The sequence below is a fragment of the Schistocerca nitens genome, chromosome 1 (assembly GCF_023898315.1).
Source record: "Schistocerca nitens isolate TAMUIC-IGC-003100 chromosome 1, iqSchNite1.1, whole genome shotgun sequence".
Lineage (NCBI taxonomy): Eukaryota > Metazoa > Arthropoda > Insecta > Orthoptera > Acrididae > Schistocerca > Schistocerca nitens.
In genome coordinates this window covers 1,182,415,450-1,182,434,018 of record NC_064614.1, presented here as the reverse complement: position 1 = coordinate 1,182,434,018, position 18,569 = coordinate 1,182,415,450, and the positions used below count along the sequence as shown (strand labels likewise).

The window sequence follows — 18,569 nt, the reverse complement described above, 5'->3', positions numbered from 1 at the left end:
CCTTTACACATGCAATTTTAATAACACCTACACTTATTTGTCCAAAAGTCTGTATGCACACCACCATTATCTCTATACATCTTGATACATCTCCATGTCCTCACCACTTTAACAGCTAAGCCCATTTCCATGTGGAGTTGCAATGAGCTCCTCCTAATTCCAAGTTCTGGAACACTCTTTCTGGTCAACTTGCAAGGTGAATGCTTCACTGGCACACCAACTTCAGCACATTTCCCTTTGAGTTGATGGATGACTGGAGTGGGGAGCATCCAAATCACTTCCTAAGCAAAAATATTTATTCTCCCACATCATCAAAGTCCTGTGACCTTGTGGCTCTTCACCAAACTGTTCACAAAACCTGTCAATTTTTGTCATACTTCTGTTCATAGACCCATGCGCTTGTTACTATGTGCCTCTCCAAAAGTGAAGTCACTGCTATCTGCGATTGTTCTTACCAAATACAGAAAGGTGAACAATGAACTAATCAGTGCACAGACTTTATTCTCCTCCCTGGGAAGTTGTGTAGCATTTATGCGGCAATTGCGTTATAAATTACTTGAGAACCACTGTTGCCATAACGGTGATCAGAATGAGCAGTTCAAATCTTAAATATATTACAATCTCATCACGTCAGATACTTTTAGTTCAGGTGAAAAAGGACTGTCGGGCCATGTTTTACATTTTAGTCAGTCGGAATGAAGTAGCTGTCAATGTGTATTTCGTAATAATAAGCTCTGAAAAATAACACTGTCCAAAAGTTTAGCAATGTTTTGTTTATGTGGCTGTTGGCTGTTCCATGCCTCCGGTTCTATAACTCATTACTAGTCTGAATGGTCCCATGGTTATTGTACTACCACAGTGTTTCATAGTTTCTATATTGAGGAAGAACACTTCGAAATGGGGAACAACTTTCCAGATAAATATCATCAAAGAGATAAACAACTTTTATAGATGACACTGATAACTAGAATTAATGATATTGTCTATACTCTATTTAGGCTTAAAAGGCTACATGCTAGCATAAAATCTGCTGCCTCTTTACATACAGGCTGTGACACTGTGTGATATTTGAAAAAGTTTTCACAATCAGGTAGCGTAAAGACATACCCTTTGAAGAAGCCAAAATCCAAAATACGTCCTTGTTCTCCATGGTCCAAGTTGTTTAATATTTCCATCTCTCCTGGTGTTAATTCAAAATCGAATATCTGCAAAGGATAACATAACAACAAGCTTTTGTTTAAGTAGGTAAAGTATAGCAATGTAAGTATATATTTCAAGATAAACAGAAAAACAAAGTAGAGAATGTTAAAGATAAAAGTACAGTTAGTGATTACTGGTTGATATTAGAACATTTTTTCCTGAGCAAATATATTTTGAAAACTGTAGATACACTTCAGATAGTCTAGTTGATGGATTTTTTCACTTTACAGGACTGAAAATGCTAGTATAATGCCTGACACCAAATTTAGTAATGCTTACAATCATTAAAGTTTCTATTAATGTTCCACACCAAAAAAACAACAGTCTTGAAATGACAAAATTCTGTTAATTAGGGAAAGAATAGATTGCTGCCCACCATCTAGAGGAGAAGTTGTGGACAGGCACAACAAAAGGACTGCTATACATTTTAGCTTTCAGTCAAAAGGCTGTCTTCTGAAGTAGAAAGCACACACACGTTCATACAACTACAACTCACACATGTGTGACCACTGCCTCTGGCCACAGCAGCCTGTGTCTGGAGCACTGAAGCCATCAAAATAAAAGGTGATTCATGTTTTGTATAGCTACCTTTCAATGAACTACTTATATTTTGCAAAAATGTGAGATTCACTAAAGTGTAGTAATGTGCACACTTTTTTACAATTATTGTCAGCAAACCATTATGAGATACAGTTTTAGAAACCACAAATGGCAATTGAATAATGACTGCCTGAATCTAAGACAACAGAATCATTAAATAAGAGATTCATCATGTGCAAGCGACGCAGAACATTTTGATGTATTAGAGAAGTTTATTGTGGTGGTATAATACTCACCAACTGATGTCCACCATTCACTATGCATTTTATGAACTTTGCATGTGCCAGACCAAGCTGAATCAATAAACAGTACGCAAACCAGTCAATTAGCCTGGGGAAGTTGCTGGCACATAACCTATGCAGTATCATAGTACAACTGCAGGCAGACTGCTTATGCATACAGACTGACCTACTGGGGACTACATGGCACTGGCTTTGTGAGATACAACTTCATGCTAACTTTTGTGCCAGTTTATTCTAGGACAGTATCTGACAGGTGACTGTGACAGCTGAGAGAGGTGCAGTGGATATCAAAGACAGAATCAGTTTCAATGATGGTACCAGCTCATGTAGATGTAACTAATAGATTTGTTCATAAAGGGGGAGATATCAGTCCAATGTGGAGAACAGGACTGGCTGCCTTGATTAATAACTTGTACAAGAACATGAATAACAAATTTGAAAGCTTAAACAATGATTTAAACAAAGAGGTCTGAGGCACTGGATGAACAGTTGGAATATTTGAACCATGTGATTAAAGAGTTCAGAGGAAACAAATTTTAATGATGCTGACAACAAGCAAGAAGATGTGAATGGAGTGTTTCCTACAGTCATAAGAAGAACAGAGAAGAAATTTAAACTATTGAGTTTCTAATATCAAAAGACAAAGGGAAGCAGCTGCATCCAGCTTCATAAAATTAAAGCAAACAATGGATACTAATGATGCGAGAAAAGACAAATTGTTTAACAAGGACCATGTCTTTAAACAACAAATAAAGAAACTGGAAAAAGTTGCGGAGTTGTCACTGGACAACACAGCATTAGGAAGATGATGATAGCTGAATCAACACCCATTTCCATTGGGCTTGAATAAGATGCACTACACAACTAAGTCCAAGATCTAATGACAGGATGAGGATACATATTTTTGTGATACGAGAACTTTCAATCATGTTGGGCAAGAGGAATACACCATATGGGGCTGTAGAACAATAGAAACTTCAGGTTGGAATATCAACAATGCAAGGAAAAGACAGATTGCTACTTACCGTAAAGATGACACATTAAGTTGCACACAAGCACAATTAAAAGATACTTACCTTTGGCTTTTGGCCACAGCCTTCATCAGAAGAAGGAAGAGAAGCACACACACATTCATTCATGCAAGCAAGCACACGTCAAGCACATATGACCGTCATCTCTGGAAGCTTGGATGAGAATGTAACTATCACATAGAATGGACTGCTTCTTCCATTCCACATGACAATTGTATTCTGGCCCAAGGTGCTGGAGGTGGCAGTCATATGTGCATGAGGTCTGCTGGCTTGTGTGAATGAATGTGTGTGTGTTTCACTTTCTTTTTCTGACAAATGCTTTGGCTGAAATCTAATGCCTAAGGGTCTTTTCATTGTGCCTGTATCCAACTTAACATGTCATCTTTATGCTAAGTAGCAATGTATCTTCTCTTTACATTTTAGATATATATATAATTCTGTAAACTATTTACTGATGAGAATAAGTGTCAAGGAAATGGGAGCATGTAGCTTATCATGATGAGTCGACAGCCTGAATACTAAGCTATTGGAATTTACACTGTAATGCAGGTATTGACCACTCTAGAGGAGAAAAAGTAAATGATCTTAGTGCCACAATTGGGTAATTAACCATTTTTCCTTTCACAGCAATCTGTGTACTAATACCAATGTAAAGTGATATGATCTGAGCAAAACTCGTGATGCCAACATGCCGCCACTATGTTCAGAGGTAACTGCACACCAAATAGATCAAATGTCACAGCAATACTTTAAGCCTCCATCTGAAATCTGTGTCTCACTGTAATGTGGTTTTGTTCTTTCAGTTTAACGTTCAACTTGGATTCATATTTAGTGAAACTGATGTCCAAGCTTTCAGTTTAACAGGCAGTGGGAAGGACAAATGGAATAGGAAGCTGGATCATGAGTTATGAGTCGGTGGGGCGTCCTACACAATAAAAACCTGTAACAAGAAAGCAGCAAAGCATGCACCAACAAATGAGGTTAACATAAATTTCTGGGACATCAGATCACATTTCAATTAAAAATGTCATAAATACTGCCAGGCCATCTCAAACATATTCTCTGGGTAGGACAAAGTTTTTCTGACTTTGACAGTGCTACAGAAAAATTCGTAGACACTTAGAGGCTTGCTACTAGCCATGATTCATGACTGAATCACTAAAGAAGATACAAGAGTCATTTATTACACGAAAAGCTACAGTGACGTCCTTCAGAAGGAGAAGCAGTTTATTCTGAAATGAGGAATCACTGTCCATCAAGAGCAATAAGCATGCTCGCCTTCTGAAGTAACCTTGAGTGAAATGAAGAAAAAGGACATTCACTTTATTTTTGAATTTTTAGGAATGAACACTAGAGTTTTATAACAGCATTATAAGTGCCTAATAACTTTTATGGACTTCACAACTCAACAAGATCACAAAATTTTTTTATGACTTTCAAAAATTGTAAAGTAATTCAATCTAAGTTTTTCAAAATTGTTACTTTACATGAAAATATGCATCATTCTCAACAGTTAACAAAAGAATAAATAAGGATCTTGTTTACACAGTTTTTCTCCATTCTCTGGAGAAAAAAAAAGTTTTTGGTATCTAGATAAATCAGGTTTTTCCACTCTGCATTTACTCTCAGGTACCTCAATGAAAAAAAACTTGTGGGAAACAAATGAGTTGGACTTGTACTGAAAGGGCAAGGAGGCGATAAGATAATAGAAGTTATTCTTCACATGTTTTAAACTGCACAGGATAAAAGACAAGAAAGATATGATAAAGACTTGTTTCAAGAAAGTATATGCAGCTCCATCTTTTGCCCAGTGTCATTCCATGTGAAATCAACCAATAAAAAAATAAATTTTATCTTAATGATATAGAATTTTGTAATACTTCCTTTTTCAGAAAAGTTCCAGGAAAGGTCTTTTTTATGTCCGAGTTTGCAATACTAAAAATGAACAAATGTTGTTTCTATGTTACCTTCTATTTGGGGTGGGGGAGTCCTGAGGTGCAGATCAATACCAGGGGCTTCTCATTCAAGGAAATTGAAGGACTACTCAATGATTGCAAAGCTTCAATTGGAGCTCATCATAGCGAAGAGGATTTGACAATGCAAACTGAATATGAAGGTCCTCCATCACTGTCACACAGAGGGCCACTGACAAGATCTAAATCTAGTATGATGTAGTTGGTTGTATTTCTCCAGGAGAGGGGAGAAATGGCATGTGTTGTGCTGCACGTATAGTGGAGTACTTGTTGGCATCACCACATGGTGTGCTACGGGTAGCCAGTTCAGATCTTATCACCAGCAAATAATTGTTACTCAGTATTTCTCATTTTTAGAAATTCTCAAAATTTCTTGTACTTGTAGTGCTTGCATATCCTGGAATATTTGATATTTGTATAAACAGCACCACTCTCCGTTCAGGAGGCAGCTCTGTTCTGTCTACATGTCAGTGTTTTTAATAAATGTGCTTTCAACACTAACAGGTGTTGTACTTCATTGATGATCTGGTTTTGGATTTGGACTTGATTGTATATATAATGTGACAATATTACTCTTGCTACTTATCAAAAGTAATTATTATTGTAATATAAATTCTTAGAAGGTGACTACTGACTTAATTAATTTGCGTGTGGTTGTATGGTAATTTATTAATGCTTTCCATTCATAAACGGGATTATTGACTGGATACAGTATACAGTAATTGATATATTTTATGTGGAGAGATTCTTGCAATTTTTAGGATGATAATTTTGACAGATCTGAGAGTGTACAGATTCTGAATGCTTAAAAATCACTCTTGTTGTTGTGATCTTCAGCCCAAAGACTGGTTTGATGCAGCTTTCCACACTGCTCTATCCTGTGCAAGCCTTCTTCATCTCCAAATAACTACTGCAAACTCCATCTTTCTGGATCTGCTTGCTGCACTTATCTCTTGGTCTCCCTCCACGATTTTTACCTCTCACTTTTCCCTCCAGCACTACACTGATGATTCCTTGGTGTCTCAGAATGTGTCCTATCAACTGATCCCTTCTTTTGGTCAAGTGTGCCACAAATTTCTTGCCTCCCCAATTCTATTCAGTACTTCCTCCTCATTAGTTACGTGATCGATCAATAATATTCAACACTCTTCTGTAGCACCACATTTTGAAAGCTTCTATTCTCTTTTTATCTAAACTGTTTTTTATTGTCCATGTTTCACTATTAAACATGCTATCAGGTGAAAAATGAGTATAAACAGAGGTCACGAAAGCATATTACAAGGCAGATGCAAAGTTGCTTGGGTGTACATACTCAGACATACAAAGAGGCACTGATGCAGTCTGTGGATAGCCAGTTTTGTACTACTAAATTTCAGTAGGGAAAGGATAAAGCTGGCTTCATGAATAAAAATAGCACAGCTGACCATTTGAAAGTCATGAATGAAATTATACAGAATGTTGCAGTGAGTAGGAATTACCATTTTGCCTGGATTCAAAATTTTGCCTGAGAAAGCTATTCACTCAGTCCCAACACAATCTGTAGTAACAGACCTTGAGAAAAAAAGGTATGATACAACTTATATTCACATACTGAATAATGTAGAGGCCTATATCAATACAATAACTTCCACTAGAATTCATAGGGAAAGTAAAAAACTGAAAATGGAAATGCTGCACTAATGAATTTTTTAAATGCTCTCCTAATGAATTTTGCAAATCCTTAGTAAGTAATTTGTAAAAACTGTCAATGGAGATAACTTTTATAATTTAAGTCACGAACTTATAGGTTTAAAAAGTCAACATTTTTATCTTTGCTTTGGGATCAATTCCTTGGTCATACAGTAATAATAGACTTTGTGAAAGAAGCCTAAAAAGGTGTTTTGTTTAGTTGCTACAATATACAATGTTTCACCAAGAACTTACTGTTGAATCAATTAAAATGGAAAGAGGAGTTAGGCAAGGGTATTCTGTATCACTAAAAGTATTCTTGGCAGTCCTAGAGGAAGTTTCTAGATCCTTAAAGTGGAAAAACAAAGAAAGAATATTTCTAATGAAATACAGACCATTAATGAGAAAACTATTCACAACTGAGGGTTGCTCATGAAGCAATGGGACAGGGAACAGATGCGTGTGGAAGTTTTAATTATACCTACACAATAAAAATGTAATGAAGTTAAGCAGGACAAGCAGCCAGTGATTGAATTGTAGGTGGGCCAAGGAAGTTCTTTGCTATATTCCAATGGACTAAGATGAGACGAAGCACTGTATGCCAAATGACTATAGAAGAAAACTATTGAAATGAATGGGTCTTTTAATTATATAAAGTTTGTAGCGATGGAAAGAAATTCAGACTTAAAAGTGACAAAACCCCCACCACCAACTTCATTGGAAAGAGCTCCACAAGTGTGATATTTTGTTGATAACATGGCTTTGCTGGAACTGCTTAACATAAATTAAATCTTTTCTATGACAAATCTCTGCAGAAACTGTGCAGAGTTTATTTTTTATAACTACTAGTTTTATATGGGAACCAAAAGACTTTTTTTTGACAAAGTGACCAAGTATTTGTTAAATTTTGCTAAGTTTTGTACTAAAAGCAGGAAGAGTAGGGTTCAAAGCCCTGGCAATGATGCAGTCATTAGAGACACAAGGATTTTACTGGAAAAAGTTTTGGGTCTCGACCAGATGGTTCTTGGCAACATATGAATACTGATTTTGCTGCTACTTTCTGGTCCATTATCATCGACATATACAGCAAATATCTTTTTGTTATTCCAATATACTCAACTGCCGGTGCTAGCATTGTCAAAGTACTCATTTCCTCCTTCTGCTTAGAAGGTTTGTCATAGACAATTGTTTCAGAAAATGGTCCCCAATTGACATCATCAGAATTTTAACAATTCTGCCAACAAAATGGGATATGAGATATACAAATGGCACCATTGTCTCTTCAATAAAACGGTGAAGCGAAACATTCCGTTCACACATTCAAGGCTCAGATATACAAATGTTGTGCTTTGCATTTGAGGGAAAATGCTTTGTTGTTGTTTCTGAACACCTATGCTTGCTCATGACAATTTGCCAGCATCAATCTTACATAGCCATCACCACTGCACTCTGTTGCATCTCTTTCACCCTTGCCATTCTGTTTCAGATCCTAACTTCATAATGAAGTTCCATACAAAAGACAAAGTTTTCTTTTGTATATGCAAAAAAACTTTGCAACTGGGAATCTGGCACTCAGACATCTGGTTGTGCTCATTGTACCTTCATGATATGGTTGGCACCCGTTGATGGCACAAAGACCAATTTTGTTTCCATGATTATTATAGTGCTCCTGCTGTAGATTTTCCTTTTTCAGACATGCTGCCTGCAACCTAGCCTGCTGCTCTGAGCAGCCCTTGTTGGTGCCTTAGGTATGGGTGCATGAGTCTTCCAACGGCTCTGCCATGGAGGTCAACCTCTGCGCAACTCTACAGCCACTGTCACCACACTCATCATCATTTGCAGTAACAGCAGTAGTGGACACAAAGTTTTCTATCATGTCAATAAAAAGCCTCACAACTGAGAATATGGCATAGTCACTCATACATCTGGCCACACTTATACCACTCATGATATTCCTGGCACCCGTCAATGGTACAAAATCCAATTCATTTCTGTGACTATTGTGATCCTGTTATAGGTTTTCATTTTTCAGACACACTGCCTGCAACCTAGCCTGCTGCTCCAAGCAGCCCTTGCTGGTGCCTGATCCCGGATGCATGGTGTCCCAATGGCTCTGCATGGAGGTCAACCTCTTCGCACCTTCACGGCCATTGCCACTGCACCCATTGCCATTTGCAGTAACAGCAGTAAGGAACATCAAATCTGCATCAGCTGTCCAGCCTCTGATGTCCTCGGCAGCACCAATGCTGCATCCACCTGTGCCAATGGATGGGTGCCCTGCCTCAAGTTTCTTGGCAGATGTTCTCGGTAGTTTTCACAATGAATGTCGGGTTGCAGATTGGTTGGCACCATCTCCCATTATTCCACAGGCAACCCTATCAGCAGTACCGTAGCACAGCTTCAACATCTGCCCCCCCCCCCCCCCACCTATTGTCAACATCCTCACTATTTGCGATGACAGTGTGCAATTTTGGGGAGGGGAGGCAATGTAGTATTATCACCATCTCCACCAACTAAACCCAACATGTTGCTCACAGCTATGTGATAGATGACACTTTGTAATCCCTCATTAGTGTACGGCTGGGTGAGGCTGGCCTTCTACTGCTCGCTGTGTGCAATGAGGGGTGTCATGCATACACACCACTAAAGGATGTAAATCATCTGCATACATCTCTGATAGGCCGGTGCATGGTTTTAAGCCACAATTTTGAGCTTGTCGCCAATCAATTTCGTCTACAGAACATTAGTGTGGAGGACTGCAGTGGGGAACACTGCATCAAAGTAGCAAAATACTACTAAGCATTACTAACATTCAAAAACTTATATACATAAATTAGCATTCAAGACTGTTTCATTTTATTGAGTTAGCCCCTCTTCCCACTACAATCTATCATAGATTCTTATATGCGCGCCAGCCTGCCCTGACTTGCAAAGGTAACTTGATAACTCTAAGGTTCTCCATCTGTGAGCCACTATGTCTTCCCTGTGTGTATGAAACACTTATCTCATTTTATGAATGGTGCAGATTACCAGCTTTTGCTATCATGAGATTCATTTTATGGTGTGAATCTAAGAAATCAAGTAGATGACTATTTTTAACTGTACTCCAACTTCCTATTAGCAGTACACTGAATAGTCAGTCCTGTTCATCATATTAGCTGTCAGTTAAAAGAAAAGGAACTCCAACAAAGAAAAACACAATGCTGAAAATAAGACCAAACTATCATTCAATAATAAAGTAAGAATCGTTACCAACTTCTAGAAGTGACTAAACAACAGTATGACACCTTAAGGTGATTGCTGGCTTCTTCCCAAAGACAGAAATGTACATTGCTACAAAAATGTAAAAATTATGATGACATTTAGGAAACTCTTTATAAATCTTAAGCTTACCTTAAAGTTCTGCTTTATTCGCTCTGGACTGGTACTCTTTGGTATGACAACTATGTGTTGTTGCACAAGGTGCCTCAAGAGAATCTGGGCAGGTGTCCTTTCATGTGCATCTGCTATTTGCTGCACTGCTGGGTGACCCAGAAGATCAGGAAAATTTTCTGGGCTGCCACATATTTTAAAGTTAACAATGTTAGTTGTAATATGTGAATTATAGTTAAGCCTATTTAAAGTTATTAATTCTCAGATGACTGACATGCTGGTTCCAAAATCTAACATTTGTGACTGCATCAAGGGAAATTTCACTTCAGAAAACTATAAGATTATAAGAAAGATATCTGACCAATACCTACCTTCTCGAAGTGAAATTTCAGTAATATCAACAGACGCATAAAAAAAAAAAAAATAAATAAATAAATAAATAAAAAATTTAAAAAAATAAAAAAACCTATCTTTTGTTAAGGATGGAAGGAGGATAACTTATTAACTTATAACAGAGGGGCAGCTCACTTAGATCACAGGTTGAGAGGAACCCATCTCTTGCTGTCATTTAGATGAAGGCGAGGACTGGCAAGCCATTCTCTTCTGTCCCTTTGTAATTTGTGCTTGTTGTCACTTCAAAAATAACAGCAGTTTTCATTATAATTTTATATATATTTCTCTACTTTACACAAACAAATTTCCTATATATTGCTTGATCAAACTGCATATCAAATTTTTGTGTAGTTTATTGCCTGATTAGAGCTGCAATATGGAGAAAAATTGTGTCACGAAATTTTAACCCTTGATAGCTGATGCCAGTAGGAATCAAAATTACTAACGTTGTGTAACGGAAACTTGGCACCTCGCACTCCGATTGTGCCCTGTCAACACATGACTGTGAATGCTTTGCCTGCCAGAGATCAGTGTATCCAAGGCAGCCTGCACACTCAGTGGTAGTGCACCAGCCTTCAACTCTGGGGGCAAATCTGCTGGGGTCCCCACACATCCATTGTAGTTTCATGATAAGACCATGTACTGGGGACAAACCCATCAACAGCTGTTAGTCCATATACAGAAAGTCTTTTACAAATTGTGTCGGCCCTGAAAAGGGCCTTTTTTGTAGCTAGGGCATTTTTTACTTAAAGCAGGTGCTGAAACTGGTGACCCTCTGACACGACAAGACCTCGGTAATGTCAAACAGTGTTTTGCCGAATTCTTTCAAAGATTCCTGGCATTGCTCTGATGTGATTGACGACACATTGACACCATTAATTCCTCTTCATTTCTAGGTGGTTCACATTTGGGAGGTGAACTAGAACCTTGAAGAATCCCCACAGGAAAAAGTCCGGTAGTGTGAGGTCTGGTGATCATGGGGGCCATGTCCTACGAGCACCCCTGCCAATTGCCCAGCAGTTAAAAAGTTCATTTAAGTATCCACCCACAACACGACTGTTAAGTGCAGGTTCCCCATCATGCTGCAATCACATGCATAGCCATATGTCCAGGGGAACACTTTCCAGCAGGTCGGTTACAGTTTCTTGCAAAAAGTGAAGGTAATTTGCCCTGGTAAGTTGAGGAGGTAGACAGACAGGTCCAACAGATGGTCACCCACAATGCCCGCCCAATGTTGAGCGAAAATCATTCCTGATGTCCATGGACGTACGTGACGTGAGGATTTCCCCTTGCCCATTAATGAACATGTTGTGTTGTAAAGGCCACCCTGATGGAAAGTGCACTCGTTGGTAAACAACACAATGGCGGGCAAGTCGGGATCTCATGCAACATGTCACAGAAACCACCAGCAAAACCCTACCTTGTGTTCATAGTCTGCCACAGGATTTAGGTCTTGGACAGGGTGAAACTAAATGGACACCGGCCGTAATCCCTCAAAACCTCCCAGACTAACCGATGAGTGAACCCCCTGTCATGTCCAACCGCTTGAGTACTTGTCTTAGGTACTCCTTCGAAGTGCTCGAGAACAGACTCTTCAAATGCAGCATTACGTTGTGTTCGAGGTCCTCCAGCATCACCATGATATCCTACTAATGAGCCTGTTTCGCCAAGCTGCCGGAAAATTACTGTAAACATTTCCAGGTATGGGTGGCATCTTGCTGGGTACCATTCGTCATACAACCGTCAAGCTTCATGCACATGACCGCCGGATAGTCCATAAACAAAAACCATATCTCATTGTTCTTCAAACAAATACTGTGGTGCCATGCTTACTGTACGGCTAAATTGCAGGTCATGTGTGTGGGCTTCAAAGTGAAACTTACATGTGAATGCCTCTGATGTGAGGTGGAGAGAAACAGCAAGCCCTATTCATGTAGAGGATTTGGTGGTCTGTTGCATTGCTGATAGATTCATTCCTATTCATGTGCGTATTATGTTGGAGCAGTGACAGGGCGGGGTACGTTTGTATGTGTGAATCGACAACCATAGTGCTGCCCATCAACCAACGAAGAGCAACAGGGATCCCACGGCCAATCAGAGTGTGTTGCGCCAAGTTACCGTAATTTAAAAATGGTGCAATGTCGACCTATACAACTTAAGCAATTTTGGTTCCTACTGGCATCAGCTATCCAGAGTTCAAATTTCGTGATACAATTTTTCTCCACTCTGTGTGTGTGCGTGCTTGCTAGGGACCCTTGCCTCTCATGGGCAAGTGAAGTGCTCTACCAACTGAGTAACCCAAGCATGACTCATGACCTGTCCTCAGAGCTTTATGTCCACCAGTACCTCATCTCCCATCTTTCAAACTTCACACAAGCTCTCCTGCAAAACTTGCAGGACTAACACTCCTAGAAGAAAGGATATTGCAGAGAAATGGCTTAGCCATAACTCGGGGGTTGTTTACGGGATTAAATTTTCATTCTGCATTGGAACCAAATATATGACTATAGTTAACAGAAGTCTTCTTCCTATTGGCAATGCACCGAACAGCCTGTCCCATTCTGTTAGATTAGCTGCCAGTTGCCTACTGGAGGGGAAAAAGGAACTCCTATGAAGAAAAATGCAATGCTTAGCTTTTTAAAGAAGAGAATAAGACTAAAGTAATTACAATGCTGTCTGACAATCATTCAATAATAAACTTGTTTCCAGAATGAAATTTTTGCTCTGCATTAGACTGTGCACTGATATGGAGACTTCCTGGATGAGTCGTGCTTGGGTAGCTCAGTTGGTAGAGCGCTTGCCCACAAAGGGCAAGGGTCTTGAGCTGAGTCTCAGGCTGGCACACAGTTTTAATCTATCAGAAAGTTTCTTATCAGCGCATACTCCACTGCAGAGTGAATATTTCATTCTATAACACAAATGTGAGCAGCAGTTAGAATGCATACAGAATACAATAGTCCCATACTTTGGGAATGAGCATAGGGGGAGAAGATGCAGGAATCCCACACTGCCACTCATGGCAAGGTCCTACCAGAGGCAGTGTGCCCTTGCCTTCCACTGACCTGTTATGTAGTGTCAATTTTGTGCCTGCATCATGGAGATGATTGCAGCAAGTGTTTGAACAGTGTTTTTATGGGTGAAGGAAGGGAGAGGGTGAAACATGGTGCCCGAAAATAGTTTACTCTTCTCAAAAAGCCCCAAGCGGGCCACTGATCTTAACATCTCCATCCAATGGATGGATCACCACCAACAGTGTCACATGCCCCCACTTCATGAGACACTGTGGAGAGTTTTGGAATTTAATCCAGAACATTGGTGTGAAGACTGGCAATCAGAAACTTTATGCCAACACTTTTCCTCCTCTGGCCCACCAAATACTGGTGGTGAAAATTTCATCCACCACCAGGATTTGAGCGGGCTTTCCTCAGAGTTGAACACCACCACCTAGGCATTAGTGACCCCAGCTACAGAAGCCGCTAGAAGGTACATAGCAGCGAATAAATCACAAAAACTACAACCCCACAAATATTTGTATTGGAAGTATACCAGACTTATATATGAACAAGATAAACAAATAGTAAAGAAATTCACAATATTTTATATTCCAGTTGTCCAAGAAGGTACTTATTATAGCTTAGCTTATGGGAAATAAGATACGACTGTAGTTTCAACTTCATGCAAATGTTAAGAACAAAGCAATCTTTCATAGTGGAATCACCCGTACAGAATTTCTTTTTTTTTTCATTTATTTTCTATCATTTCATATTACAATGGCTTAAGAAACATATTTCCCTGTCAAATAATGGATGTCTTACTGAAATTTATGCAGTGTTGTTTTATGCATGAAATTCTGACTGTCCTCTTATTTTCTAGGAAGAAGTGAAAGACAGCAGCTAGCTCTCGGATAATGAAATTCTCTTCAAAGTTGCTTCAGGATTTTTCACATAGTTGGTAATAAACACTTTACAAAAGTCAATATGTGATACACACACTAGTGCTTGTGGGGTCGTTGTTTTGTAAAGGCAAAGAGTTTGGGCAGAGATGTCAGTCGAGGCGGAAGTAAAGAGGCAAAGATTTTGTTGAAAGACAGGTGGGGTGTGAGCAGCGGCAACTTTAAATTAGCAGAGGTTGAAGCCTGGCAGATAACGAGAAGAGAGGATATACTGAAGGGCAAGTTCCCATCTCCGGAGTTCTGACAGGTTGGTGTTAGTGGGAAGTATCCAGATAACCCGGACGGTGTAACACTGTGCCAAGATGTGCTGGCCGTGCACCAAGGCATGTTTAGCCACAGGGTGCTCCTCATTACCAACAAACACTGTCTGCCTGTGTCCATTCATGCGAATGGACAGTTTGTTGCTGGTCATTCCCACATAGAAAGCTTCACAGTGTAGGCAGGTTAGTTGTTAAACACTAATGCTTGAGTGTATACAGGAAATTGACAGACTGCTATGAATGTATGACAAATTCTGTTTATCATATGCACTTTCCCTTATATTTTATTTGCCTGTAATACACATCTTTTTCATTATTGCATGTAAATAACAAAATATAGAGTTCTGGAGGTGCTGTAACAAAAGTAAAGAGCAAATCTCTAACTTGGAAAATACCAATAGCTACTGCTCTAACTAGAAAACAACATCTTTAAGTTTTTTTCATCTATTCGCCCATCAGCGTTTTACCTTCTGTTGGTCTAGCCTTAAATACTTGTTTATGTTCCATCCAAACTTCCATTATAGAGAAAACTTTTATTGGGACATTAGATTGAATTATGAGTTATAAATTTATAACCACATGTAAAACTAAGATATGAAAACTTTTATTTGAAAAGTTTGCAATTCTTTTTCAAAAACTTTCTTTTTTACCTTTGTGATCGACTTCATTCTTCTTTAGAAATTAAGATAAACTTTAACACAGAGATAGATCTGGAGACAAACAGCGAGAGAGAGAGAGACAGAGAGAGAGAGAGAGAGAGAGAGAGAGAGAGAGAGAGCATGGTCAGAATTGACATGAATATGGAGTATTGAGTGACAGTATGTGCAACTCCAGCAAGTACTACTAGTGACCAACAGGACAGAGAGACCTGATGCATTTGCAAGCAACTGAAAATTATGTAAATAGGATATGCAAAAAGGGTATATTTGTATTGTCTTAAAAGCATTATCACCACTATTGGGGGGAGGGGAGTCAATTTGAAACAAATTGCAACAATGAAAACCATAATTGTTTGCACAACGAATGACAAGAAGTGAACTTGAAGAATCAAGAGTTTGATGTGGGTAGCAAATGACATTGCTTGGTTGTAATTTATTTTGCTTCATGAATGAAGTTAGCTGGTATTTTGTTTCAGCAGAGCTGTTAGGTCCCTCCCTAACCACCATCTCGGAAGTCACACATAGAGGGAGGGGCACCCGAATATTTGTGAAAACCAAGATTATAAGTTTCATTGCTGCTCATTTCACTTGCAGCAATTTATGTTATGCTATTAGGTCCCAATCTAACCACAACTTCTGAAATCATGACTTATTTTTAAAAAATACCAAATATTTGCGAGAACCAAGATCTTTTTTGATTGAGCGATTCTCAATGGCTATCATAAATTATCATCTGATTGGCTATGACCATAAGTTCAATTTGTGCACTTTCCTTCCAAGGTCAACCATCCTGTCACCGTACACATTTTTTCCAACTATGTAAGGATGGAGAAAAAGTAGCTACTTCCAACAGCAGCAGACTGGTAAATATGCATAATGGGATGGCTTTCAGAACCTTGACACTATTTCTCTGTCCTTCTGAAGGAAGGAAGAGGATGCTAATCAAGGAGCCCTGGTTAAGTAATACAGCACAATAGGTTGAATTAGAAGTAGAAACAAAATGATAGACCAAAGATTCGAACAAACAAAATGAAAAGATAGCAGAGACAGAGAGGACCTGCAATAAGTGAGACAAGGCCTGAAGATGATTGTAAAATATTTGTGAAAAAAAAAAAAAAAAAAAAAAGATAGACAGAGATCCTTAAAAAAGTGTGAATGTAGTGGCAAGATGGATACCACTTTTGATATGTTGTACACTAAGCTGTAACAACAAAAACAATCAATTACTGACAAAATAATTTTGACGCTATTCTGTAAGAAGGATCATTCAGTTGCAGGTGCAGACATACTGTCTGTATACACATTCCTAACATAGTTTTATGACTGAGAAAGAGAAGGCTGAACAGTGATTATTATGATAAAGTGTTACAACTATCACTGTATAACTCTCCCTCTCACACAGACATATTATTAATGACAAAATATGTAAGATGGGGCATATATTCTCTACCTATATATGCTATAATTCTTAAAGTTAAACTAATAGCTTGTTTTCCTTTCAGTTCTTTGGTGTCTCACAACAGAGGAAATACATCAAAACTTAATTCAGGTATCACTTGACGCTCTTCTGCATATCCCACTTTGAATTTATCAATTAGTTTTCCTGTTATATCTTTTTCCTGAGTTGTGCAATGAAATTTTGCTCACATTACTAAGATTCTCCTTGTAATAACTTTCTGTCAATTTCATGAACACATCTTAAAAGTACATTTACATTCCCTACAAACTGCTTTAAAGAAGTTTTGCTCCATCTGCTTACCTGAGCAAATGTTTGGGCTTACATTTGAAGGAGTCAGGGAATGAAAGAACAAGCCCTATGAAACTAAAAATTAACTTTCCATGAAATTAAAAAAAAAAAAAAAAAAAAAAAGAAAAAAACAACAGTAACCAAAATAAACACAATCTGTGCAAAAGTGCACATCCATGAATCAAAAACTGCTGCTGGGTTACATTCAGTACCATTTGCTCCACCTCACACTATTAACATGCTTAGATTTTTCTGAAAATGATGTTCTCAACATGTTTGTGATGTCACCCGTCAAGACTGACACACTCTTTGATGATGAACCTTCTGAAGTCATTTAGGGTGCAAAAAAGGTTCCTGCGATGATACACCACAAGTTACAACCCCATGCTTAATAGGATCATTCATGTCAGTAGATACTTCAGGCAATTACATTTGAATGATTCCTGCCACGGGGGAAAAGGTTCGACAATACTGGCACTGTGTGCCTGTATATCTTTGCCTAAAAAGGTGAACCTGTCACCAAAATGTTGGCTGTAGGATTATACAATAGACAGGAGGCTCTTGTTCCAATGCAGCACAACCTTCAAATTATCCTCAATTGTGAAGAGAGGTGTACAATGTCTGTACATAACTGGCCCATCCATCTGCTGGACCTGAGGAACTGATACCTGAGATGTGCCCCTACAATCAGCTGATGCAAGACAAATCATACAGTCATCATCAGTAAAGAGAATCTGACACTGCTTATCCACATTCAGTTTCAGATGGTCCCTTGTCAACCTATCTGAGTTGACACAGCCTTCCCAGCTGCCTCCAAAATGGCAGCAAACAGATCTTTTGTGTTTTCCTTGGGGTGCTTACTAGCCATTAGTTGCAGGTTGATCATCAACTGAGATAGTTGACAGCAGGCAACCACTACAAGTAAAATCTCAAATGTTTTCTGTCTCTCAATAACCCCCAAACTTAAAATGATATCAATGTCGCAGGCACCAAATGCAACAGGAAGCTTCCCTTGCTTGCAAGCCTTGTTGCTATAAAGTGACAGAGCATGCATAGTCTAAGCTTGAAGTTACCCTTTGAAATACGATGACAGCCTAAACAGCGTATGCAAGCAGTGTCATCCCATTCATAATTGAACACAGCAGGCACTACTGAATTGCACTGAGAATGTAGCTGGTCTTTCACCTGTGTTACACAGATGGCTGTGTATAGTGATTTCCTATGGTCAAAAGAATATTGACACAGAGATTTTGGAGCAAAATACACAAACTATGCAAGTCATGAGGCTGGTGCAAAAGGTGTTTTGAGCAATTCAGTTCATCACATGAAACTGCTGCTAGTTTTAAAACCTGTCCTATATACACTTCTACGTAGTTATTCAACATCATCACTCATTTACTTCAGTGAAGGATACAAATGATGTGAGTGAGGGTAGATTACTACATGGAGAGTTACAATGTCAAAATGATACT

The 18,569-nt window shown here is 38.8% G+C and overlaps 1 protein-coding gene across 3 annotated transcripts in view; it reads right to left on the bottom strand.

The window, feature by feature from the left end:
* LOC126200652 (1,5-anhydro-D-fructose reductase-like) overlaps nucleotides 1–18,569 on the bottom strand; it is an 84,259-nt gene that overhangs the window by 28,768 nt on the left and 36,922 nt on the right. For all 3 annotated transcript variants that reach the window (XM_049936727.1, XM_049936726.1, XM_049936725.1), the window contains exons 5-6: nucleotides 10,108–10,270; nucleotides 1,108–1,205 (exon numbers count right to left, since the gene is read on the bottom strand). In XM_049936727.1, coding sequence (XP_049792684.1) covers nucleotides 1,108–1,205; nucleotides 10,108–10,270 — 261 coding nt within the window. The remainder of the gene's footprint in view (nucleotides 1–1,107; nucleotides 1,206–10,107; nucleotides 10,271–18,569) is intronic.